This window comes from Musa acuminata, chromosome BXJ1-7 (genome assembly GCF_036884655.1).
Source record: "Musa acuminata AAA Group cultivar baxijiao chromosome BXJ1-7, Cavendish_Baxijiao_AAA, whole genome shotgun sequence".
Taxonomy (NCBI): domain Eukaryota; kingdom Viridiplantae; phylum Streptophyta; class Magnoliopsida; order Zingiberales; family Musaceae; genus Musa; species Musa acuminata.
Window position 1 is genome coordinate 38,649,123 of NC_088333.1, and position 26,087 is coordinate 38,675,209.

The following is a 26,087-nucleotide window of genomic DNA, read 5'->3' on the forward strand; positions in this document are numbered from 1 at the left end:
CTACCTTGTACGACCTCGGATAGCGCGAGACAGGCAATCGTCCCACTCGAGTCTGAGGCGCTATATTGATGTGATGTACCATATCAGGCTCCACATCGGTCCTAACATGACGGCTAATTGTTACCGTAGGGGGTAGCCCTAGAATTTACCGTATCAATATCTTCGAACCAAAACTGAGAGAAAGTATGCAGAATGTATATATTTTTCAAATTAAAAAGAATTCTCCCACTTGGTTTGATGCCTTCAGGGTTTTTTCGACTACTTTCTAAATAAATGTTTGAGAATGATACTCTCACCTTCATGCCATCATGCCAACTGCGAGCGCCCAATCTCGATGTCCGTGTCCGCGGTGACATGACGACAAGCTATTACTGTTCTTTAAGCCAATTTGTTTTCATTCTCCAATCGTAGTAAGTAAAACTGATTCGAAGGCTCACTTCTATTCGACCGATCTAAATCCAGTCAGATATCTTTTGATTGAGCAGGAGACATGCAAATAAGTATCAACATATCGTGTTCCTATATCTAGACAGCGAATTATCATTGTAATGCATGCAGGCCTTCAAGCTTTCCTCCTCAAGGCAAAGACTAACTCGGTGTAGTTGCATTTGTCTTTTAGGAGGTGCCTTGCAGTAATATTATCGGCGACTAGTGAGAATAATGCATGGGGTGTGGCATCCCCAAAATGATGTGAAATCAAGGGCTCCATCACTGCCTGTAAAGTGCTTGCCACATTCTTCCCATCGAGTACATTGTCGGAGTCGTCAAACGGATCCCAACTGGACTCGAAGCTCTCCGCTTTCTCTACATCAAATGAACCTTCCTCCTCTATCACTGACTTCACTTCCTGCATCGAAGCTCCATAAATTGGCAAATTGAAGGTGTCCACTTTGTCTTCTGATATGATTCCCTGAACTCAATAAACAATAACTCGGGTCACTTCTCTTCTTTAACCTTCCTTACGACGCAAGTAATACAATGTTCTCACTACTCCGTAAGGTGAAGATTTGAGGTACCTGTGAGACCATTGCGTTAAGGGCCTCTGCTATAAATCCACAAAGATAGCTTAGCTCGTCAGTGGCTGGGTGTTTGCTTTTTCTTCCTAGGAATGTTAATACCATTCCTCCTCCGATGCTTAGTTCTACGTAACGGGATTTGAGAAACGTGGAGAAGTCCTTCCGGTGTTGTTCTTGGTATGCTTTCACGACTTGGGGTGGACTGTTCTCCGCAATATAGATGTTGCCCTTGTTCAGCGGAACACCCTTCTCACTCTCGAGACCTTGTGGAACCTAAGACGCATATTTCATGATCATTAGTAGAACATCAACTCAGTGCAACACCGCATGCATGACACGAGAAAGCGCAGTAGTGATCGACCTGAGAGAGCCACATGAGACAGTAGGAAGAGTGGAATAAGTGCACAGTGTTACACGGGAAAAGCCTCCCGTAGAAGGAACCGGGCACGCCCACAACGTAATGAGGCACGAGCAGGTCCCCCTTCTCCTCCTCCATCTTCTTCTCATATCTTTCCAAAGACCGGAAGACATTATTGAAGTCATTTCCCGGGAGGTCGTTCAAGAAGAACTGGATCTCCGGTGGCTTCTGTTCCAGCCTTCGACATAGGTCACCAACGATGCCAAGCACCTCAGAGACCACAAGAAAGGTGTTCGGACCCGACGAACAACCGAGGTCGACGACGACCATCCTCTCGGGGAGCGGCGTGCTCCTGTACATCTCTGCTATGGCGGTCTCCAATATGGGCTTTGTTCGATAAATCGCTTTCTCCTGCACACAAAGCAACGTAGTAAACCGAAGATTCAACTAATACTACTACTTCGAGGGAGACAACTAACTTGAAGTCTGGAATTAGCGGCGTAGCTGGTTTCCCCATCTCCTCCAACCATGTGAAGGACTCGCTCTTCCTTAATGACCATATCTACACCCCTTATCTTTCTAATAACTTGTTGTAAGCGCTGAGCTTTAGGCTGCGGAACCATATATATATAGGCGACTCTCCTTTAGAAAGAATTCCACTGTTCTAACGGAGATATCCTAAATTACTATATGACTCACCTCTCACGCCATGAATAATTCTTAGGGCGTCTGAATTCAGACCTGATTGGGCAGATGGTGTCAGACATAACAGCTGAAGGCCGCCTGATGTCAGAGAAGCTTTAATTGGATATGGGTTAGTTTAATGCAATTATTGGACGATGAGTGCAAATATATCATTTTACTGTGACTGCAAAGTAAAAGGTTGCCACGTCAACGTGTAGTTCTTCCGATGGCCCACGATTGCTGAGTATCCTTCAATTTTTTTAGATGCCACATAGACTTGTTGAATTCATAAAGGATTTTTAAGTCGACTAATTAAAAGTTATCTCCTATAATTAGTTATATTTAATATTTTATGCTTTCAAAAATTACATCGAAATTCTTATACTTACGAAAATAATATGTTAACCTTACCTCATTTTAATTTACGACTACGACTACGCACACATGATATTTCCGACAGTAGAGTCGACAATATAAGGAGAAATGAAATTAAATATTTTACTTTCATAAATATAAAGATCCGAATATAATTTTTGAAAATGTAATAACCGAAATAATAAAGATAACTAATTATAAGAGATAATATATAATTAGTTTTTCTTAAATTAATATTGTACATTTATACCTCTTATTTCGCTTAATTGAGTTGAGGGAATACATGCAAACTATTTTTTTTTTAAATATAAAAATATTTTTATTACATTAAATAACATACGTTTATATGTGGAGTTGAAATTCAAATCTATCATTTGTGTAATAATGTACTAATTAATCCGAATGTTAAAATATTATGTTCAAAAAGTGATGATGGGTAAATTGAGAGAGGAAGAGAGAATTATAAATATATGATGTATATTAACTAAAGGGGAGAGACTAATACAAGATTCAAGCTTAAATTTATTTCGAAATCATAATAATAATTGTGACCAAGTAATCCTTAATCCCAAAAAAGTTAAAATAGAAATCAATTGATATTAAATTCTAACACTTAATATTGATATATTTTGGCAAATAGGCCAAATTTGAGTGCTTTGAGAAATCCTTCAACAGTAGATATAAGATGACAACCTCCAACAAGAGGTGCAATAAATTACAGCTTAATTAGGAAAAAGAGAGGTGAAAGAATTCTGAGTCTTTAGATATCAAAATCTTCATTATGAAATAAGTGATCCCTCCTGATGATATATAACCACAATGTCATCATCATCATAAAATAAATGAAAGAGAGGCACATAATTAATGAGAACCAACCAAGATGGCTAACACTACAGAAAACTGGCAGCATGCATGTATCAACACACTGAAGAAACCAATTAACTGATAATAATATACAGATGATTGAATCTCACAAAAAGGAAATGATGTTGAAACAATGGAATGGGTTCCTTCAGATGCAATGGAATTGCACATTGGCATTGGAAATGAAACAAGAGATCACAGAAGACAAGGATAAAGAAGAGTACACTAAGCACACTGATGGATAATTCTCCCTCATGAGTTATTTAGCCTTTTCTTTCTGTAATTTTCTCAGATTTTTGTTCAAAGCTGCTGAAGTAGCATTCTCATCCAGTTGATGGCCATTCCCTACGTATGTCAAAGCTGTAATTGATCTCCAAGTAGCACTTGCCATCATCATCGACAAACTGATACAGGAAGGTTCAGTTCTTAGTAAGCAAACTGCAGTCTCAGTGTTCAGCTTAAGCAACTCGATCAAATTGTTAATGATTACAACGCAATTGATTGTTTCTACTTAAAAGAGACAAAAAATAGAGTGTAGTAATTGAACAGCTTAACAAAGAGTCACCACCTTTCTCTGAAACTTCAACAAATTCTTTGAAGAACAATTCGGTCTGTCGCGGCAGTGATCCAACATGTCCTGATATAAAACTTCATACAATTCAATATTTCTACTACTTATCCAATATATTGGTCATCTAAATACAGTTAAACACCCACCGGTAAGCTTGGTGGTGTGTATTCAGACTCTTTTTGAATCCTTGCTATGGCACTCTGTGCATCTATTGTCAGTTCATCCTCCTATGGTGATCTACCACCCCTATATGGGTCTGATGTGCCCATATAGTAGACATGAGCATCAATGAAGTTTGCCAAAATGGCACTGACATGGCTTTTGTTTTCTCTTCTTTCAAGAAAAGGTGGAAATCCAGAGGCTACCATTTTGTTTCCAGTTGACATGATTTCGAGAAAAGGTCATGTTAGTGCTTGAATCTTGATCAAAGTCTTCCAATTGTTTTTCTAAAGCCTTTGCTAATTCAAGTTCAGCCTCTGATTCATCTATCTTTCCTTCTCTACGCAACTTGAGAGCATTACGTTTATGAGACAAGGAATCCTGTCGAATTCTGAAGTGATCACGGCCTGATTTTGGTTTCTCAGATGGGCTAGTTATGTTCTCTTGCTTTAGAGCATTACTGTCAGGAGTTAAAGCACCTCGCTTAACCACATCTGCTTGTTGACCAGCACACAGTGTTCCAATTATGATACAAATTTAATATTTTCAATTTCATCCTATCTATTCATGACCAAAGAATCCTAGTAAATCATCCAACTTGTGGTGATCTACTTCTTGTATCATCACTCCAAAATCGACCATCATAGTTATCTGTAACAAAGCTCTAGATAAGAGACCTATAGAAATCATTCTAAATATCAAGGAGGAAAAGAAGTCAATAGAAAGTGATGCTTGATATTGATATATATATACATCTTTGTTTAGTGGCATCTTATTTCAAGACAGAGAAATTATGATATCTCACCAGGTGCAAAACATGTTCATACCACTTCAATCAATCAGCTTCACTTGCAATAATATACTTATTTCGCTCCATTTAACCAAGGAGCAGAACATAACATTCAACCATATCACCCACTATAAATAAGGACTTCGAAAACCAAAATATATATAAATAAAGAAATCATTTACCAAAAGATATACAAAAAAAGTCAAAATAAGAATAATGTGGTTCGATGCTTCCTTTTTATATTCACAAAGGAAAAATTAAGTTATTATCGTATGAGATTAATTACAAAATCTTTGTTTTCACTCAAGCACAAATTCTTTTATATACCAACAATATAGACTCTAAAAAATTTATATATTTTCTCTCACCAATCCTAGAGAGTGACATTTCATATCAATCAGATATTAGTATGACTCAACTGAGTTTCAATCGGATGTTAGTACGATTCAATTGGAGTTTAAGTGAAACTCAAATTCGATCTTGATCCAACTAAACCAGGATCAAGCTAGAGTTCGAAACCAAGGATCAGATTCTTACCCAAGTTTAACTCAAACCAAATTCCAATGGAAGTCCAAGTCAACTTAACTTGACTTTGACTTGAACTTCGATTCAATCTCAATCTTGATAAACTTAAATTGAGCTCAATCTCAAGCCAGAAGACCAAATGCAGCTAGCTCAACAATCCAACACCCGGATTGAGTCAATCATCCTAAGGATGTAGCCCTCCTTAATAGAATTCCTGCTGGGATTGCAAGGAGACTCGCACACCAACTGAAGCAACTTCCTTAATAGAATTCGATGCTAAAGGCATGCTGTTCACATGGCATATTACGAGTTACAAGACTTAGGTTTCGATGTATACAGTGCAACATAATAGTTTGGAGTCGAACGCACATTGCAAGTCCGTCCATCAACCAGCAGCGAGATGGCTTTCATTCTTTTTCTTCAAGGAAATGACAAACACGCTATGCTTAGTTTTCTGCTGAAGGAGGTGCCTCGAAACATTTGCAGCATATCTAGCGAACAGTTCATCGAGAATGGCGTCGCCGAATTGCTCCGAAATCAATGGTTGCACCGCTGCTCTTACGTATTTCGCCACGTTTTTGCCGCTTAGATCACTGTCGAATGCAGCAGAATCATCGTCCGAATCGTCGAACGCGTCCCAATTAGCCTCGAAAACTTGTGCTTCTTCTACATCGAGCAGACCATCACCATGGATCACTGCCTTCACTTCTTCCATGGAAGGCGAATAACGTGGCAGATTGAAGGTTACCAGTTTGTCCTCCTCTATCATTCCCTGGATTTGATACGTAAATAACTCGATGAATCAGTTGTCACGATGTCATCAATCGATGTTACTTCTTACCTCTAACACCAAGGCATTCAGGGCCTCAGCTAAGAGTCCCCAGAGGTGTCTCATCTGTCCGTAGGTCGGGCAATTACTTTTCCTGCCTCCAAATGAAATCACCAGTCTGCCTTCGTAGCTGAGTTCTGCATACCGACACCTGAGAAATTCTGAAAGGTCTCGTCGGAATTGTTGTTGATATGCTGTCACAACCTCCGGTGGGCTTGTCTCTGTAATGTAGATGTTCTTGTTGTTGAGTGAGGCACTCCGTTCGGTGTCGAGTCCTTGAGGAACCTGACGTTTCAGGATAGCTAGAATGAGCTATCAGACAGCAGTATCGACTGCTTTGAATACTACCGTTTAAGAGGAGGTCAACCTGAGAGAGCCAGTTGAGAGATCCAGAACAGTGGAAGAAGTGGACGCTCCGACGTGGGAAAAGCCTGCCGTAGAAGGAGCCCGGCACTCCCACCACGTAGTAGGGCACCAGCAGATTCCCCTTCTCTTGCTCGACCTTCCTCTTGTACTCGCCCAGAGACCGGAAAACGTGATTGAAGTCGTTCCTCGGAAGGTCATTTAAGAAGAACTGGATCTCCGGTCCGGTGGCTCCTGACGTTCCTGCAGACTTCGTCGTAGGTCGCCGACGACGTGGAGCACCTCGGACATCACCACGAAAGTGTTGGAGCCCGAGGAGCAACCTAAGTCGGCGACCACCATCTTCGCAGGGTGTAGCGACTTGTAAACCCCTCCTATTGCATCGTCCAGCACTGGCTTCGTCAAGAGAAGTGCCTTCTCCTGTGACGCAGTCAGCAAACCATGATCGGATATGGTGAATGCTACGTAAGTATAAGCTTTTAAGTTCATGCAAACAGTTCAAGAGGAACCACCTGAAACTTAGAATTGGAGGCATAGCTGGTTTCCCCAGCCCCTCCAACCATGTGAAGGACTTCTTCCACCCTCATGCTCATGCCTTTCCTAAGAACACGATGGTGCATGGAACGCAGAGCTTTTTGCACGGCAGGACGACTATATATGGTCTACAAGAAGGCATTTAACTGGCTCATTATCCCATAATCAGAACCACAATTAGTTCTTATTACTTGTAATTTGATTATTCCTGATTCTTTTATAGGACTTTTCTGTTCATCATCTATCTCATAGTCAAAGACATATGTCACTGATGATGTGGTTGTGCAGATATTCTTCGAGAGGAGGAGTACCGTGGTTAGCCCGTCTCTGAAGAGCTTGCTTGGTAGGTCAGAGGTCAGAAAGACATACCAATTTCAACCCTAGACTTTTAGAATGCTGCAGTGGAGCAACATCCTCCACCGATCGGTAGCATTATTGCACGAATACCGTGGTTAACCCGTCTCTGAAGACCTTGCTTAATAGGTCAGAATCACACACCGATTCCAACCCTGGACTTTTAAGAATGCTGCGGTGGAGCAACATCCTCCACTGATCGGTAGCATTGTTGCAACGGAGCCTACGATCAGCAAAACAAGACGTTTATGATCGTATTGTGGCGGTCAACCACCTCTTTAAGTTTGCTTTCGAGACGTTTATGATCCATAGCCAGCCAGCCTTGTCAGTGACTCGCTAAAATTCAATCCAGGCTCCGCTGTCGTGTCGTCAGCACAGGTTACAGGAAACCCTAATGGGATGCAAGTCGAAGATGAGCGGACTTGTGCACTTTTTGGTGTTCATCGTGTACTACAGCTAGCAACAAGACAGTAGATGTACATTTCAGTGATCCGGGTCCTTCCGTGACGGTAGCACCTCCCAGCTTAAAGCTTAGATCATATTTGTATATCATTTAATGCGATCATATACACAATAGGATATAACAAACTAAATTGTGATAGAAAAGAAAGAGATAAATATGTGTTTCTTAATAACTGAAATATCAGTACCCAATGAACTGTTAAAGATAGTCACACGATTTGATTTTATTTTCATAAAATAATAATGCAGTCTATCTCACGAAGAATATTATGGATTTACATAAGCTCAATTATAACGTCTATTGGAAAGAGTTGAACACATGCTGATAAAAAGTAATTGAGTCACAACTGTTGCTCCCATGGCATTGCAGATTCACCAAGCAGCAGCAGCAGCAGCATCGCCGTCAGCCTCCTCCTCCTCCTCCTCCTTCTTCTTCTTCTTCTTCTTCTTCTTCAAGGAAATGACAAATTGGTAGTGCTTGCTTTTCTTTGACATGAATTTAAAACTTTAAATTTAAAAAATTTAAAACTTTAAATTCTTTGACATGAATTTGAAACTCTTACGATGAAATATCTTCTATTGTAAATCAAATGAGATATTATGGTAAAAATCTAAAAGATCAAATTGTAGTAAAAAAAGTTATATGAAACTTATCTCCAAAATTTGATATGATTTCTACTGAAGAAGATAAAGATGAAAGTACATTATCTATTGATGAATTAATGGGCTCTCCTTTAATTCATGAACAATAGAGCTTTAGATGAAACTTTAGAACATTCTCTTCAAATAAAGATAGATCAGAAGAATGATTAAAGAAAAATTCAAAAGTCACATCTCAAGGGAGAGATCAAAATAGCAGAGGTCATGATCAATTAAATGAGGGTCGGAGGAACTTGAACAAAGGTAACAAAGAAACCCATAGATGTTTTTGTTGTAAAAAAATTAGACATATTGAAAAAATTATTGGTACAAAAATAAAAATTTAAATGTTCCTCTCTACTCTTAATGTAAAAATATGGTCATCTTGAAAAAGATTGTTAGAACAAAAAATAAATAAATTATTATAAAAAAATAATGATAAAAAAAGAGATTAAGAAAATATTTTCTTTATAACATCTTACGAAAAATATTCTAGATTTGTTTGGTTTTTGGATGATGGATGCAGTAATCATATGATAGGGGACAAAAGTTTGTTTTAAAGATTTGATGATTCAATTAAATCTATATTGCAAATGAGAAATGACAGTAAGGTTCAAATGGAAGGAAAAGGAGCAATTATTGTAAACACCAAATTTGATAAAAAAATTATTAATGATGTAATGTTTATTCTTGGTTTAAAACAAAATCTCATTAGTATAGGGCAACTAGAATATTATGTTTTTTTTATGATGAAAAATACTTAATTTATGATAAAAAAAAATTAAAAATTTGATAGCAACTATGAGGATGATAAAAGATAAATTTAGTGTTTCCATTATTATTTTTGGATTTTTCCTTACATACTGATGAATCGACATTTTGACAACTATGATCATCTGAATTTTTGCGGGTTTATATGAACTATCTCATATGACAAATCTTGTATGATTCAAACTGATAAGAAGATAGTTAGAACTAGACTAAAGTTGATAAAAGTTTTAATGAGAGCGATGATGAGTCACAATTCAAGAAGCAAAAAGTTTCAAATTCTGTGTTATTTACCATTGGTAAACCTATTACAAAGACTATAAAAAAGGAATGCACTAGCAGTGATGAAGATGATGATAAGAGCTTTAAAGAAAGTTTTTGCTAATGAACAATTAAAAGGACAATAAGCTAAAAAGTTTCAAACATCAAAAGACAATAGTGATTCTAACGAGCTGAAAGTAAAGATGAATAATCATTAAAGACTTTAAAGAATGTTAAAGATGCAAAAATAATGGATGCAATACTGAAGATCAATTTGCCAATATCTTTACAAAAGCTTTAGTGAAAGATAAATTTTATTACGAAGACAGCTTCAAGTTTCATCTATTTAAATTAAGGGGGTGTATTAATATTAATTCAAATAGTTAGAATTAGATAAAATAAAAGATAAAAATTTAGATTTAAATAAATAGATTAGGATGAAAAGATTTATTGAGATATGATAATTTTTTTTATTATACTAAAAAACTTGTACTATATCTTTTAATCAATATAAATAGATGTTCTTAGATCAATCCAAAATACTACATATTAAAAATACTTCTAGTTTCTTATACTATTCTTTTCTTTCTAAAGTTTTGTAAAAAAGTCAACATAAACATATCTCCTGAAATGAAACCCTTTTATTTTCCTTTTTGTGTTTTACCATATTCAACTTTGCTGTAAGATAAAGAAGAGTAGACCATGCAATAAACATGAATCTAGGAAGGATACTAACAACTACGTGAAGAAGAAGAAAAGAAGAGAAAGGTACCTGTGACACCAAAGCACTCAGGGCTTCGGCTAACAGGCCGAAAAGGTATCCCATGTCTCCCCAGGGTGGATAACTCCGTTTCCTTCCTACAAATGACAATACCATTCTTGCTCCGTAGCTTAGTTCTGCATGACGGCACCGAAGGAACTCTGACAAGTCTCTTTGGCGTTGGTCTTGATATGCTTTCACAACTTCCAGTGGGCTTGTCTCTGCAACATAGATGTTCTTATTGTTGAGTAGAACTCCCTGTTCACCTTCAGGAACCTGATATTTTCAGAATTAAAAGTAAGTTTGCCTTAGCAAACAAAAAGTAACTTATGTTTTGTGTGAAGTTTCAAGCAGTCTTCCTTTTCGTTATGAGGTTAACCATGCTGATGAACTGACTGAGCATTTCAGAGAATTTGTTTAGTTATCGGTAGTTAATTAACCGTAGCAATCATAGCCGCTTTAAGAATGTAAAGAATGAAAATAAGCAAAAAAAAAAGTTGAATTCAGATAATAATAGTGTAGCAATTGTCATTATTAAGAGGAAGGCAACCTGAGAGAGCCAGTTGAGACAGCTGGAAGCGTTGAAGAAGTGGACACTTTGACTAGGGAAAAGCCTGCCGTAGAAGGAGCCTGGAACTCCCACGACGTAGTATGGCACCAGCAGATTCCCCTTCTCCTCCTCGACCTTCCTCTTGTAATCTCCCAGAGACCGGAAGACGTGATTGAAGTCATTCCCCGGGAGGTCATTCAAGAAGAACAGGATCTCCGGCATCTCCTGGCGTCCCAGGCTCCGCCGTAGCTTGCCAATCACGTCGAGCACCTCGGAGACCACCTCCAAAGTGGTAGAGCCCGAGGAACAACCTAAGTCGACCACCGCCATCCTCTCGGGGAGCAGCGACGTGTAAACCCTTCCTATTGCCTCCTCCAGTATTGGCTTCGCCATGTGAAGTACCTTCTCCTGGGACGCAGTTGGCAAACCAGTGATCAGATATGCTGAGGCCAACGCAAGTGTAAATTGTTTAAGTTCATGCAAACAGTTGAGGTGTTCAACACTACCGGAAACTTTGAATTGGAGGCGTAGCTGGTTTCCCCAGCTCCTCCGACCATGTGAAGGATTCCTTCTATCATCTTGCCCATCTCTCTCTCTCTCTCTCTCTCTTTGAAAACCAAGTTCCGAGCACCATGATTATAAATAGCCTATAAGAAGGACCGGACCACTGTGGTTGTGCAGAAACTGTAACTTGCTTCGGAGAATACATAGACAGCAAAAACACCATTTTCTGTGACAGTATTAACAAAGTCAAAGGAGATGGAAAATAGTAAATGAATGAACGAAGGTACCGCCAAGAAGGTTGTTTGTATGTCACTGTCCGCACTAAGTTAAAGGAGACGGTGGCATGGCTGGACGATAGTAAATGAATGCATGGAGGTACCACCAAGACAGCTTCAGAGAAACACATCATCTCCTCCTGTTTCAGCGTGCTCTGCTTCGTCGTTATCAGTCTTCGTTGGCATCTTAATAGCTAGGAAAGAAACGGGAACACGCTCTCATCACTCCTTCGTTCCCCTTTAATTTGATCTGTGATGGAAGGGACAGATTGTCCTTCTGAAAGTGTCGCCGGGATGTAGAATAAACTTTAAGCAAAAAGAAAACGATAGTTTTAATAATAAAAAAATATATCAAAAAATTAACGTAATATTATGGTTCGATAACTCTATTAATGCAAGAAATTATTTTCTCTTGATTTAACCCAAACTTAAGTCTAAAATCACTTAGCACACTCTCTCACCTAAATCCATTAAACATTTTTGTCAATCCTCTAGATAGAACTAACAATGATTTAACATCTTATCCTAATAGGATTTATATCTAACACGTGGATTAACTTGAGGTTTAGAGAAGCAGTAAATCAATTTTGCCCTCTATGTCTGGATTTAGATTCTTAATTCTCCACATCATGACACTAATCCTTTAAGCTTTAGTGCAATAGTTAAATTGCTCTTCAATTATTGCCTTTCATATTCGGACATGTCTGCACCACAAACAACCGACGCCCACAAAGCCTTCAATGCGAGGAGGAAATTGGATGGTAGGTGGATCTCACTGTCAGGGTTGTTCATCCCAGTTCACTTTTATCAATAGAAAGGTATCCATATTTGGATGTACTTTCTATGACCATGTTCTGGGTTTTTTGTTCTTTCCTGTATGAGTCTTTTTAACATAAGTCTTTGTCAATGCATGATCATGTGGGAGCACTAACATTGCTAGTCATCCGTGCTATGTTTTTATTTTTCTGGTGCTAAATCCTTGTTTCTTTTTCCAGAATTTATATTGACAAGGCTTCATCTACAAGATGCATGCAGATATATTGGGGAGTTTCTCTCCAGTCCTCCACTGGTACAGAATTCGCTCTACGCAGATGGAATTCTTTTATGTTTTTGAAGTTACTCCAATTTTGTGTACACTTGGTATCATGCTCTATTGGACATCAAATGTCCCTGTATCCATGAAGATGAACTCGTGAGGATGTCTCTCTCTTCCAAAAGCTTGTCATCTGACAGGCACATATCTTAGTCTACTTGAATGCAATCAAGTGGATGTCTCTCTCTTCTTCTAAGTGCTTGTGGTGCTTGGAATGCTAAGTTTTGAGCCCCCGGACTCTGTATATAGTCTACAAGATGGTGGTTTACTGCCCAAGGAGGACAGCGCTCTTTGGTGCAACTCGCAACGACACTCAAAAGGGTGTTCGACGAAATGTCTAGTGTTCCTATTGCGACGCAAAGGACGGAGTCGAACATCAAACAGCAGCAAAATGGCTGTCATCCTTTTTCTTCAAGAAATGGCAAATACGTTCTGCTTAGTTTTCTCTTTGAGGAGATACCTCGAAACATTAGCTGCAAATCTCGAGTTGATCTCTTTGGAATTGATCTTGATATATGCTTTTATGACACTCCGGTGGGCTTGTTTCTGCAATGTAGACCTTCTTTTTGTTGAGTGAGACTCCGTGTTCAGTGTCAAGTCCTTGAGGAACCTGACATTTTGGGATCACTAGAGCGAGAATGGATCGATGGATAGATACAATGTGATATCAGATATTAAACAAAATTTTCAATATAATATCCATCCCGAACCATAGAACAAATTTGATATTCAACAGGAATTACATTATATATATATATATATATATATATATATATATATATATATATATATATATATATATCTGACCCACTGAAGAAAAATGAGATACATTACATGTGTATAAATTGAGATTGATGGATGAATAATTGATTACTCCCTCATTTTTCACTTTCCTAGTTGTGTAATAGAAGTATAAGGGTTGATGGCTTGATAACCTTGTTAAAAAACACTAGTAAGAAGCATAAAGAACACAAGCAACTAAATCTAAGACTTAGGTTTCGATGTATACAGTGCAACATAATAGTATGGAGTCGAACGCACATTGCAAGTCCATCAAGCAGCAGTGAGATGGCTTTCATTCTTTTTCTTCAAGGAAATGACAAACACGCTATGCTTAGTTTTCTGCTGAAGGAGGTGCCTCGAAACATTTGCTGCATATCTAGCGAACAGCTCATCGAGAATGGCGTCGCCGAATTGCTCCGAAATCAATGGTTGCACCGCTGCTCTTACGTATTTTGCCACGTTTTTGCCGCTTAGATCACTGTCGAATGCAGCAGAATCATCATCTGAGTCGTCGAACGCGTCCCAATTAGCCTCGAAAACTTGTGCGTCTTCTACATCGAACAGACCATCACCATGGATCACTGCCTTCACTTCTTCCATGGAAGGCGCATAACGTGGCAGATTGAAGGTTACCAGTTTGTCCTCCTCTACCATTCCCTGGATTTGATACGTAAATAACTCGATGAATCAGTTGTCACGATGTCATCAATCGATGTTACTTCTTACCTCTAACACCAAAGCATTCAGGGCCTCAGCTAAGAGTCCCCAGAGGTGTCTCATCTGTCCGTAGGTCGGGCAATTACTTTTCCTGCCTCCAAATGAAATCACCAGTCTACCTTCGTAGCTGAGTTCTGCATACCGACACCTGAGAAATTCTGAAAGGTCTCTTCGGAATTGTTGTTGATATGCTTTCACAACCTCCGGTGGGCTTGTCTCTGTAATGTAGATGTTCTTGTTGTTGAGTGAAGCACCCCGTTCGGTGTCGAGTCCTTGAGGAACCTGACGTTTCAGGATAGCTAGAATGAGCTATCAGACAGCAGTATCGACTGCTTTGTATACTACCGTTTAAGAGGAGGTCAACCTGAGAGAGCCAATTGAGAGATCCAGAACAGTGGAAGAAGTGGACGCTCCGACGTGGGAAAAGCCTGCTGTAGAAGGAGCCCGGCACTCCCACCACGTAGTAGGGCACCAGCAGATTCCCCTTCTCTTGCTCGACCTTCCTCTTGTACTCGCCCAGACACCGGAAAACGTGATTGAAGTCGTTCCCCGGAAGGTCATTTAAGAAGAACTGGATCTCCGGTGGCTCCTGACGTTCCTGCAGACTTCGTCGTAGGTCGCTGACGACGTCGAGCACTTCGGACATCACCACGAAAGTGTTGGGGCCCGAGGAGCAACCTAAGTCGGCGACCACCATCTTCACAGGGTGTAGCGACTTGTAAACCCCTCCTATTGCATCGTCCAGTACTGGCTTCGTCATGAGAAGTGCCTTCTCCTGTGACGCAGTCAGCAAACCATGATCGGATATGGTGAATGCTACGTAAGTATAAGCTTTTAAGTTCATGCAAACAGTTCAAGAGGAACCACCTGAAACTTAGAATTGGAGGCATAGCTGGTTTCCCCAACCCCTCCAACCATGTGAAGGACTTCTTCCACCCTCATGCTCATGCCTTTCCTAAGAACACGATGGTGCATGGAACGCAGAGCTTTTTGCACGCCAGGACGACTATATATGGTCTACAAGAAGGCATTTAACTAGCTCATTATCCCATAATCAGAACCACAATTAGTTCTTATTACTTGTAATTTGATTATTCCTGATTCTTTTATAGGACTTTTCTGTTCATCATCTATCTCATAGTCAAAGACATATGTCACTGATGACGTGGTTGTGCAGACATTCTTCGAGGGAAATATAACCACCGTAGCATCACCAATGTAGATAAAGAATAAAAGGACATTAGAGAGGAAGAGTAACGTGGTTAGCCCGTCTCTGAAGAGCTTGCTTGCTTGGTCAGAGATCAGAAACACATACCAATTTCAACCCTAGACTTTTAGAATGCTGCGGTGGAGCAACATCCTCCACCGATCGGTAGCATTATTGCACGAATACCGTGGTTAACCCGACTCTGAAGACCTTGCTTAATAGGTCAGAAACACACATCGATTCCAACCCTGGACTTTTAAGAATGCTGCGGTGGAGCAACATCCTCCACTGATCGGTAGCATCGTTGCAACGGAGCCTACGACCAGCAAAGCAAGACGTTTATGATCGTATTGTGGCAGTCAACCACGTCTTTAAGTTTGCTTTCGAGAAGCTTTCAGGTTACTTAGCTCTCAGACTCCATAGCCAGCCTTCCTTGTCAGTGACTCGCTAAAATTCAATCGAGGCTCCGCTGTCGTCTCGTCAGCACAGGTTACAGGAAACCCTAATGGGATGCCAAGTCGAAGATGAGCGGACTTGTGCACTTTTTGGTGTTGATCGTGTACTACAGCTAGCAACAAGACAGTAGATGTACATTTCAGTGATCCCAGTCCTTCCATGAAGGTAGCACCTCCCAACTTAAAGCTTAGATCATATTTGTATATCATTTAATGTGATCATATGCACAAGAGGATATAACAAACTAAATTGTGATAGAAAAGAGAGAGATAGATATGTGTTTCTTAATAACTGAAATATCAGTACCCAATGAACTGTTAAAGATAGTCACACGATTTGATTTTATTTTCATAAAATAATAATGCAGTCTATCTCACGAAGAATATTATGGATTTACATAAGCTCAATTATAACGTCTATTGGAAAGAGTTGAACACATGCTGATAAAAAGTAATTGAGTCACAACTGTTGCTCCCATGGCATTGCAGATTCACCAAGCAGCAGCAGCAGCATCGACGTCAGCCTCCTCCTCCTCCTCCTCCTTCTTCTTCTTCAAGGAAATGACAAATTGGTAGTGCTTACTTTTCTGTTGAAGGAGATGCCTGGAGATATTGGCTGCATATATAGAGAATAACTCATCCAGTATGGCATCCCCGAAATGCTCTGCAATCAAGGGTTGAAACGCTGCTCTCATATATCCTACGACGTTCTTTCCGCTTTCTATACTGTCGAATGCAGCGGAATCATCATCCGAGTCATCAAACGGGTCCCAATTAACCTCAAAGATCTGTGCTTGTTCTAACTCAAACAGGTCTTCCCTATGGATCACTGCCTTTACTTCTTCCATGGAAGGTGCATAATACGGCAAATTGAAGGTCACCAGTTTGTCCTCCTCTATGATTCCCTGGACAATAATGTCGCCAAACCATCAAGAGGGTATGAAAGGTTAAAGTGCATTCCCTCCAATTTATTTCTTTGGGCTTGTGTTTGCTCACTATTTATTTCTTTACACTTCAACTATGTTCTCTTTCTTGTTTCTGCTGGAGCATGGCATGGCCATGCTTCTGACCATATCGATCTAAGTCCACTAAATTTTTATGAGCAACAAAGGGTGCAATGTTGTTTATTTTCCTCTTTCTTCCCCGTTCTACTACTACTTGTGATGATGTAAATATTTGATTCTCCGCCTCCCCCACATCCTATCATCTCTAATTAACAGGTAATATTGGAGGATGATGGATTTAAACTGTTAAGATTAATTTAAATAGTTAGAATTAGATAAAATAAATGAAAAAAATTAGATTTAAATATATAGATTAGGATAAAAAGATTTATTGAGGTATGATATATATATATATATATATATTTTTTTTTTGAACTTGTATTTTATCTTTTAGTTAATATAAATATGTGCTCTTGGATCAATCTAAAGTACTGCATATTGAAATTACTCATAGTTCCTTCTACTATTCTTTTTCCTTTCTCATTGAAGTCCTATAGAAAAAATCAATAGAAGTATATCGATTAAAAAAGAAGGAAAAGCTACTAGATCCAGAAAAAAAAAAAAAAAAGATGACAAGCATTGAAGTGTTCCTAATCAACTTCTCTCTATATTCAAATATGCTCATTATCAATTTTGGGCTATTAAGATGAAAACATTATTTATCTCATAAGGATTGGTGGAATTTGGAATTGGGCTATTATAGCCCTCTACATGCTGTAATAAATAATAGATAATTTCCTATTTCCCTTAATCATGATGGCATCAATCATTAGAAGCCTAAAAAATATTAAAAAGTATATTTCGAGGCACGGACAAGGTAAAAATTTTAAAACTTTAAATTCTTTGACATGAATTCGAAACTCTTACAATGAAATATCTTCTATTATAAATCAAATGAGATATTATGGTAAAAATCTAAAAGATCAAATTGTAGTAAAAAAAGTTATATGAAGCTTATCTCCAAAATTTGATATGATTTCTACTGGTATAGAAGAATATAAAGATGAAAGTACATTATCTATTGATGAATTAATGTGCTCTCCTTTAATTCATGAACAAAATATGAATAGAGCTTTAGATGAAACTTTAGAACATTCTCTTCAAATAAAGATAGATCAGAAGAATGATTAAAGAAAAATTCAAAAGTCACATCTCAAGGGAGAGATCAGAATAGCAGAGGTCATGATCAATTAAATGAGGGTCGGAGGAACTTGAACAAAGGTAACAAAGAAACCCATAGATGTTTTTGTTGTAAAAAAATTAGACATATTGAAAAAATTATTGGTACAAAAATAAAAATTTAAATGTTCCTCTCTACTCTTAATGTAAAAATATGACCATCTTGAAAAAGATTGTTAGAACAAAAAATAAATAAATTATTATAAAAAAATAATGATAAAAGAAGAGATTAAGAAAATATTTTCTTTATAACATGTTACAAAAAATATTCTAAATTTGTTTGGTTTTTGGATGATGGATGCAGTAATCATATGATAGGGGACAAAAGTTTGTTTTAAAGATTTGATGATTCAATTAAATCTATAGTGTAGATGAGAAATGACAGTAAGGTTCAAGTGGAAGGAAAATGAGCAATTATTATAAACACCAAATTTGATAAAAAAATTATTAATGATGTAATGTTTATTCTTGGTTTAAAACAAAATCACATTTGTATAGCGCAACTAGAATATTGTGTTTTTTTTATGATGAAAAATACTTAATTTATGATTAAAAAAAATTAAAAAATTGATAGCAACTATGAGGATGATAAAAGATAAAGTGTTTCCATTATTATTTTTGGATTTTTCTTTATATACTGTCGACATTTTGACATAAAAACTATGATCATCTGAATTTTTGTGGGTTTATATGAACTATCTCGTATGACAAATCTTGTATGATTCAAACTGATAAGAAGATACGTTAGAACTAGACTAAAGTTGATGAAAGTTTTAATGAGAGCGATGATGAGTCATAATTCAAGAAGCAAAAAGTTTCAAATTCTGTGTCATTTACCATTGGTTACAAAGACTATAAAAAAGGAATGCACTAGCAGTGATGAAGATGATGATAACAGCTTTAAAGAAAGTTTTTGTTAATGAACAATTAAAAGGATAATAAGCTAAAAAGTCTCAAACATAAAAGACAATAGTGATTCTAACGAGCTTTCTTAGGAAAATAAAGATGAATAATCATTAAAGACTTTAAAGAATGTTAAAGATGCAAAAATAATGGATGCAACACCGAAGATCAGTTTGCCAATATCTTTATAAAAGCTTTAGTGAAAGATAAATTTTATTGCGAAGACAACTTCAAGTTTCAACTATTTAAATTAAGGGGGTGTGTTAAGATTAATTCAAATAGTTAGAATTAGATAAAAATTTAGATTCAAATAAATAGATTAGGATGAAAAGATTTATTAAGATATGATAGATTTTTTTTATTATACTAAAAAACTTGTACCATATCTTTTAATCAATATAAATAGATGTTCTTAGATCAATCCAAAATACTACATATTAAAAATACTTCTAGTTACTTATACTATTCTTGTCTTTCTAAAGTTTTGTAAAAAAATCAACATAAACATCTCTCCTGAAATGAAACCCTTTTATTTGCCTTTTTGTGTTTTACCATATTCAACTTTGCTGTAAGATAAAGAAGAGTAGACCATGCAATAAACATGAATCTAGGAAGGATATTAACAACTACGTATGAAAGAAGAGAAAGGTACCTGTGACACCAAAGCACTCAGGGCTTCGGCTAACAGGCCGAAAAGGTGTCCCATGTCTCCCGAGGGTGGATAACTCCCTTTCCTTCCTACAAATGACAATACCATTCTTGCTCCGTAGGTTAGTTCTGCATGACGGCACCGAAGGAACTCTGACAAATCTCTTTGGCGTTGGTCTTGATATGCTTTCACAACTTCCAGTGGGCTTGTCTCTGCAACATAGATGTTCTTATTGTTGAGTAGAACTCCCTGTTCACCTTCAGGAACCTGATATTTTCAGAATTAAAAGTAAGTTTGCCTTAGCAAACAAAAAGCAACATATGTTTTGTGTGACGTTTCAAGCAGTCTTCCTTTTCGTTATGAGGTTAACCATGCATGCTGATGAACTGACTGAGCATTTCAGAGAATTTGTTTAGTTATCGGTAGTTAATTAACCGTAGCAATCATAGCCGCTTTAAGAATGTAAAGAATGCAAATAAACAAAAAAAAAAAAAAGAAGTTGAATTCAGATAATAATAGTGTAGCAATTGTCATTATTAAGAGGAAGGCAACCTGAGAGAGCCAGTTGAGACAGCTGGAAGCGTTGAAGAAGTGGACACTTTGACTAGGGAAAAGCCTGCCGTAGAAGGAGCCTGGAACTCCCACGACGTAGTATGGCACCAGCAGATTCCCCTTCTCCTCCTCGACCTTCCTCTTGTAATCTCCCAGAGACCGGAAGACGTGATTGAAGTCATTCCCCGGGAGGTCATTCAAGAAGAACAGGATCTCCGGCATCTCCTGGCGTCCCAGGCTCCGCCGTAGCTTGCCAATCACGTCGAGCACCTCGGAGACCACCTCCAAAGTGGTAGGGCCCGAGGAACAACCTAAGTCGACCACCGCCATCCTCTCGGGGAGCAGCGACGTGTAAACCCTTCCTATTGCCTCCTCCAGTATTGGCTTCGCCATGTGAAGTACCTTCTCCTGGGACGCAGTTGGCAAACCAGTGATCAGATATGCTGAGGCGAACGAAAGTGTAAGTTGTTTAAGTTCATGCAAACAGTTGAGGTGTTCAACACTACCGGAAACTTTGAATTGGAGGCGTAGCTGGTTTCCCCAGCTCCTCCGACCATGTGAAGGATTCCTTCTATCATCTTGCCCATCTCTCTCGCTCTCTCTCTCTCTCTCTCTCTCTCTCTCTTTGAAAACCAAGTTCCGAGCACCATGATTATAAATAGCCTATAAGAAGGACCGGACCACTGTGGTTGTGCAGAAACTGTAACTTGCTTCGGAGAATACATAGACAGCAAAAACACCATTTTCTGTGACAGTATTAACAAAGTCAAAGGAGATGGAAAATAGTAAATGAATGAACGAAGGTACCACCAAGAAGGTTGTTTGTATGTCACTGTCCGCACTAAGTTAAAGGAGACGGTGGCATGGCTGGACGATAGTAAATGAATGCATGGAGGTACCACCAAGACAGCTTCAGAGAAACACATCATCTCCTCCTGTTTCAGCGTGCTCTGCTTCGTCGTTATCAGTCTTCGTTGGCATCTTAATAGCTAGGAAAGAAACGGGAACACGCTCTCATCACTCCTTCGTTCCCCTTTAATTTGATCTGTGATGGAAGGGACAGATTGTCCTTCTGAAAGTGTCGCCGGGATGTAGAATAAACTTTAAGCAAAAAGAAAACGATTGTTTTAATAATAAAAAATATATCAAAAAATTAACGTAATATTATGGTTCGATAACTCTATTAATGCAAGAAATTATTTTCTCTTGATTTAACCCAAACTTAAGTCTAAAATCACTTAGCACACTCTCTCACCTAAATCCATTAAACATTTTTGTCAATCCTCTAGATAGAACTAACAATGATTTAACATCTTATCCTAATAGGATTTATATCTAACACGTGGATTAACTTGAGGTTTAGAGAAGCAGTTGATCAATTTTGCCCTCTATGTCTGGATTTAGATTCTTAATTCTCCACATCATGACACTAATCCTTTAAGCTTTAGTGCAATAGTTAAATTGCTCTTCAATTATTGCCTTTCATATTCGGACATGTCTGCACCACAAACAACCGACGCCCACAAAGCCTTCAATGCGAGGAGGAAATTGGATGGTAGGTGGATCTCACTGTCAGGGTTGTTCATCCCAGTTCACTTTTATCAATAGAAAGGTATCCATATTTGGATGTACTTTCTATGACCATGTTCTGGGTTTTTTGTTCTTTCCTGTATGAGTCTTTTTAACTTAAGTCTTTGTCAATGCATGATCATGTGGGAGCACTAACATTGCTAGTCATCCGTGCTATGTTTTTATTTTTCTGGTGCTAAATCCTTGTTTCTTTTTCCAGAATTTATATTGACAAGGCTGCATCTACAAGATGCATGCAGAAATATTGGGGAGTTTCTCTCCAGTCCTCTACTGGTACAGAATTCGCTCTACACAGATGGAATTCTTTTATGTTTTTGAAGTTACTCCAATTTTGTGTACACTTGGTATCATTCTCTATTGGACATCAAATGTCCCTGTATCCATGAAGATGAACTCGTGAGGATGCCTCTCTCTTCCAAAAGCTTGTCATCTGGCAGGCACATATCTTAGTCTACTTGAATGCAATCAAGTGGATGTCTCTCTCTTCTTCTAAGTGCTTGTGGTGCTTGGAATGCTAAGTTTTGAGCCCCCGGACTCTGTATATAGTCTACAAGATGGTGGTTTACTGCCCAAGGAGGACAGCGCTCTTTGGTGCAACTCGCAACAACACTCAAAAGGGTGTTCGACGAAATGTCTAGTGCTTGTGCTTCTTCTACATCGAACAGACCATCACCATGGATGACTGCCTTCACTTCTTCCATGGAAGGCGCATAACGTGGCAGATTGAAGGTTACCAGTTTGTCCTCCTCTATCATTCCCTGGATTTGATACGTAAATAACTCGATGAATCGGTTGTCACGATGTCATCAATCGATGTTACTTCTTACCTCTAACACCAAAGCATTCAGGGCCTCAGCTAAGAGTCCCCAGTGGTGTCTCATCTGTCCGTAGGTCGGGCAATTACTTTTCCTGCCTCCAAATGAAATCACCAGTCTGCCTTCGTAGCAGAGTTCTGCATGCCGACACCTGAGAAATTCTGAAAGGTCTCTTCGGAATTGCTGTTGATATGCTTTCACAACCTCCGGTGGGCTTGTCTCTGTAATGTAGATGTTCTTGTTGTTGAGTGAGGCACCCCGTTCGGTGTCGAGTCCTTGAGGAACCTGACGTTTCAGGATAGCTAGAATAAGCTATCAGACAGCAGTATCGACTGCTTCGTATACTACCGTTTAAGAGGAGGTCAACCTGAGAGAGCCAGTTGAGAGATCCAGAACAATGGACGAAGTGGACGCTCCGACGTGGGAAAAGCCTGCCGTAGAAGGAGCCCGGCACTCCCACCACGTAGTAGGGCACCAGCAGATTCCCCTTCTCTTGCTCGACCTTCCTCTTGTACTCGCCCAGACACCGGAAAACGTGATTGAAGTCGTTCCCCGGAAGGTCATTTAAGAAGAACTGGATCTCCGGTGGCTCCTGACGTTCCTGCAGACTTCGTCGTAGGTCGCTGACGACGTCGAGCACTTCGGACATCACCACGAAAGTGTTGGGGCCCGAGGAGCAACCTAAGTCGGCGACCACCATCTTCACAGGGTGTAGCGACTTGTAAACCCCTCCTATTGCATCGTCCAGTACTGGCTTCGTCATGAGAAGTGCCTTCTCCTGTGACGCAGTCAGCAAACCATGATCGGATGTGGTGAATGCTAGGTATGTATAAGCTTTTAAGTTCATACAAACAGTTCAAGAGGAACCACCTGAAACTTAGAATTGGAGGCATAGCTGGTTTCCCCTGCCCCTCCAACCATGTGAAGGACTTCTTCCACCCTCATGCTCATGCCTTTCCTAAGAACACGATGGTGCATGGAACGCAGAGCTTTTTGCACGCCAGGACGACTATATATGGTCTACAAGAAGGCATTTAACTGACTCATTATCCCATAATCAGAACCACAATTAGTTCTTATTACTTGTAATTTGATTATTCCTGATTCTTTTATAGGACTTTTTGTTAGAGTTAGCTCCAGAAAATTTACCAAAGTGACACGGACTTAGCTGGATTTGCCTAAGTCGTGCGGCACCCTCGCGCGTCCGTCCGCAAAGGTCAGCCTCCCCGAAGCCTCCCATTGTCCCTTAGGACCACCAAAAGAGAGAACGGGTTAGAGAGAACGTCTCCAACGGGATCCACAAGCAAACATCTCCGAAAAACACTTCATAGACAATGCAAATTACAAACAGACTATTACAAGCTCTGAACAGTGGCACAACAAAGGGTAAAATGGTCCATTATAGACCGAAAAGCTCTCGAGCGTGTCCACATGACACAACCTTTATTTACAAGCCTAAAGAGGCCGCCAACCCAACTAAAATGGGACTATTAAGCCTTCGGCCGCCCCTTTACATTCTGTACAAGGCATGAACATGCCAAAAGACACGGACATACATAAGCATTACATCAAACACCTTGTTTAGAAGTTTGTCCGTGACATTCTCCCCCACTTATCCCTTCGACGTCCTCGTCGAAGCCTTTGTGAACACTACAACTCTTCACCTTTGCTGAGTCTTCAATCTTCTGCTCTAGCTGCAATGCGCCTCCTGGCTCCCAACTGCTCTCCGCTACTGTTTTTGAGTAGTCGAACCTTTGATCCGCCATGCTGCTTCAACTCGCCAATGACTCTGACTCTGGTGTGGGGTTGGCTGAGTTGTGTTGATCCTCGTTGATTCCTGCGGATCCACCAAATGAAGGAAAAGACCATTCTTACTGCGCCAGTTTCTCAAAATTTCCACATGCTGCTTGAACTGGGTGGATGCTTGTTGGAGCTTTAACGAGCATCGCCTCGCAAACTTCTGAAGTTTTGGGTCCTTCCTCCACAAAATCTGCTCATTGACTCTTCTTTCAGTTAGTTGTCACATCCAAGTAGGTTCGCATCACTTCCGCTTTCGATTGGCATTTCGTTGGGAAATGAAGCGGACAATCTACTCTCAGTAGCACTGATCACCGTTGGTGAGGATTTGACAACTATTGTCTTCCATTATCTTCGAAGGGTCTTTGAACTTGTGCAGAGCTCCTCTGCTGGATAGATAAGAGAACTGGGGTACTCGGTTTCGCCCATTCTCTTAAGAGTTGAGAAGGCAAAGGTTACTTGACTTCGCCCGCCTCCTCGAGGTTGTACTTCATGCATCGAGCTGGTTACTGGCCTTCGCCTGCTCTTTGCTCACACTTCTGAAGTACTTGAAGTGTTTGCACTCCTTGCGTTGAGTTAGCTACTGTGATTCACCTTCTCAATGCCATTGAACTTCTGGAATGCAGGAAGTTTTCACCCCAACTTGGAGTAATTCTCTGATAGATGAGGTCGCCTCTGGGATTGTACCGTCTTCTCCATCAACCCTGCCGCCTACTCCACTAAGTAGCAAAGGTACAGCACCACGTACTGCCTGCTTCGTTCCTTGGTCGTGCACTCTTGCATGACCCGAAGTCCTTCACTTACGGCTATCTTGATGAGAAACTTGTTGACACCGGTCTTACGAAGTTTCTTGGCCTCTGCCCTTCAGCCTTGTCTCGGTACTTGGAGATTGCCTCTGCATGCTCCACCTCCTCGGCCCCTTTCACGACCAAGCGCTCTCCCTCCGTGAGAGCAAGGGATCAATGACTTTGACGGAAGTCCCGCCTCTATGGTACCATGGCGCTGCCATGCCCATGGCCCTACTATCCGTCGCCTCGCATCTACATCCCTTTTCTTCACAATCAGTAGATATGCCTTCGTGACACTCCTCTGAGTCCACCTCCATTCTCACTGATTGCTTGATTTTGGGTAGCTAAGTCCCTCTGGACTTGTCGTCGCTTCCTCGCCCCTTTCGACCTCCTGCTTCAACACCTCTGTGTTCTCCAAGCAGTCTGTTTGGTCGATGGAAAGACAGACTGCAACTCCCATGCATGGCCTCTGCCATCACATTGTAGGGTTTGCACCGATTCTGTTCTCCTTAGCTTCCTTGGTAGCAACGTTCGCTTACTCGACCTTGTCCTCTGACTTGTCGGGCTCCCTTAAGCGAATATGAGCTCTGGAGCAGTCCAACTCTCCAGCTGCTTCGATCATACCTCTGCATGATCAAGTCCCTCTCATGGGACTTACTGGTACTTGCATTCGAACTTTTCCCTTGGTGGAACCCAGCCCCCATATGCTGATGACCAAGGTTTTCATCCGATGCAAAATTCGGTGCACGCCCGGAAGACCCGCCTCTGCGGTACCATGGCCTTCACTCCTTGAATCCATAGCCCTTCTTGCCGTCGTGTTGTTCACCAAAGCGGAGCTCCCAGTAGCTCCCGATCATACCTCCATATGATCTAGTCCCTCCCGGGACTATGTCGTGTGTGTCGCATTGCCACGA

General features: G+C 39.8%; 6 protein-coding genes across 7 annotated transcripts; all 6 read right to left on the reverse strand.

Annotated features, from left to right (window-relative positions):
* Positions 1 to 499: 499 nt before the first annotated feature.
* LOC103974465 (anthranilate O-methyltransferase 3-like) lies at positions 500 to 1,961 on the reverse strand. The gene is made up of 4 exons (XM_065194012.1): positions 1,854 to 1,961; positions 1,378 to 1,785; positions 1,017 to 1,289; positions 500 to 910 (listed from the first exon to the last, which is right to left on the reverse strand). The coding sequence occupies exons 1-4, from the start codon at positions 1,932 to 1,934 to the stop codon at positions 563 to 565; spliced, it is 1,110 nt and encodes a 369-aa protein (XP_065050084.1). The 5' UTR covers positions 1,935 to 1,961; the 3' UTR covers positions 500 to 562.
* A 3,628-nt stretch (positions 1,962 to 5,589) lies between these two features.
* On the reverse strand, positions 5,590 to 7,142 carry LOC135680029 (inactive anthranilate O-methyltransferase 1-like). Its single transcript, XM_065194013.1, has 3 exons — positions 7,047 to 7,142; positions 6,184 to 6,954; positions 5,590 to 6,114 (listed from the first exon to the last, which is right to left on the reverse strand). Exons 2-3 carry the CDS (start codon positions 6,235 to 6,237, stop codon positions 5,728 to 5,730), a joined length of 441 nt encoding a protein of 146 aa, XP_065050085.1. The 5' UTR covers positions 6,238 to 6,954; positions 7,047 to 7,142; the 3' UTR covers positions 5,590 to 5,727.
* A 939-nt stretch (positions 7,143 to 8,081) lies between these two features.
* Positions 8,082 to 11,549, reverse strand: LOC135680030 (anthranilate O-methyltransferase 2-like). Of its 2 annotated transcripts, XM_065194015.1 has the most exons (4): positions 11,369 to 11,542; positions 10,863 to 11,270; positions 10,325 to 10,588; positions 8,082 to 8,334 (listed from the first exon to the last, which is right to left on the reverse strand). In XM_065194015.1, the coding sequence occupies exons 1-4, from the start codon at positions 11,447 to 11,449 to the stop codon at positions 8,257 to 8,259; spliced, it is 831 nt and encodes a 276-aa protein (XP_065050087.1). In that variant the 5' UTR covers positions 11,450 to 11,542; the 3' UTR covers positions 8,082 to 8,256. The 2 variants fall into 2 exon arrangements, with proteins under 2 accessions (XP_065050087.1, XP_065050086.1); XM_065194014.1 differs by lacking the exon at positions 8,082 to 8,334 and having other exon boundaries at positions 10,145 to 10,588; positions 11,369 to 11,549.
* A 2,098-nt stretch (positions 11,550 to 13,647) lies between these two features.
* On the reverse strand, positions 13,648 to 15,237 carry LOC135680032 (anthranilate O-methyltransferase 3-like). The gene is made up of 4 exons (XM_065194016.1): positions 15,102 to 15,237; positions 14,599 to 15,009; positions 14,244 to 14,516; positions 13,648 to 14,174 (listed from the first exon to the last, which is right to left on the reverse strand). The coding sequence occupies exons 1-4, from the start codon at positions 15,207 to 15,209 to the stop codon at positions 13,788 to 13,790; spliced, it is 1,179 nt and encodes a 392-aa protein (XP_065050088.1). The 5' UTR covers positions 15,210 to 15,237; the 3' UTR covers positions 13,648 to 13,787.
* A 975-nt stretch (positions 15,238 to 16,212) lies between these two features.
* LOC103974466 (anthranilate O-methyltransferase 2-like) lies at positions 16,213 to 20,819 on the reverse strand. Its single transcript, XM_065192791.1, has 4 exons — positions 20,690 to 20,819; positions 20,184 to 20,591; positions 19,635 to 19,898; positions 16,213 to 16,801 (listed from the first exon to the last, which is right to left on the reverse strand). Exons 1-4 carry the CDS (start codon positions 20,768 to 20,770, stop codon positions 16,388 to 16,390), a joined length of 1,167 nt encoding a protein of 388 aa, XP_065048863.1. The 5' UTR covers positions 20,771 to 20,819; the 3' UTR covers positions 16,213 to 16,387.
* A 27-nt stretch (positions 20,820 to 20,846) lies between these two features.
* On the reverse strand, positions 20,847 to 23,581 carry LOC135679748 (probable jasmonic acid carboxyl methyltransferase 2). Its single transcript, XM_065193731.1, has 5 exons — positions 23,459 to 23,581; positions 22,956 to 23,366; positions 22,601 to 22,873; positions 22,441 to 22,531; positions 20,847 to 20,929 (listed from the first exon to the last, which is right to left on the reverse strand). Exons 1-5 carry the CDS (start codon positions 23,564 to 23,566, stop codon positions 20,847 to 20,849), a joined length of 966 nt encoding a protein of 321 aa, XP_065049803.1. The 5' UTR covers positions 23,567 to 23,581.
* Positions 23,582 to 26,087: the final 2,506 nt, after the last annotated feature.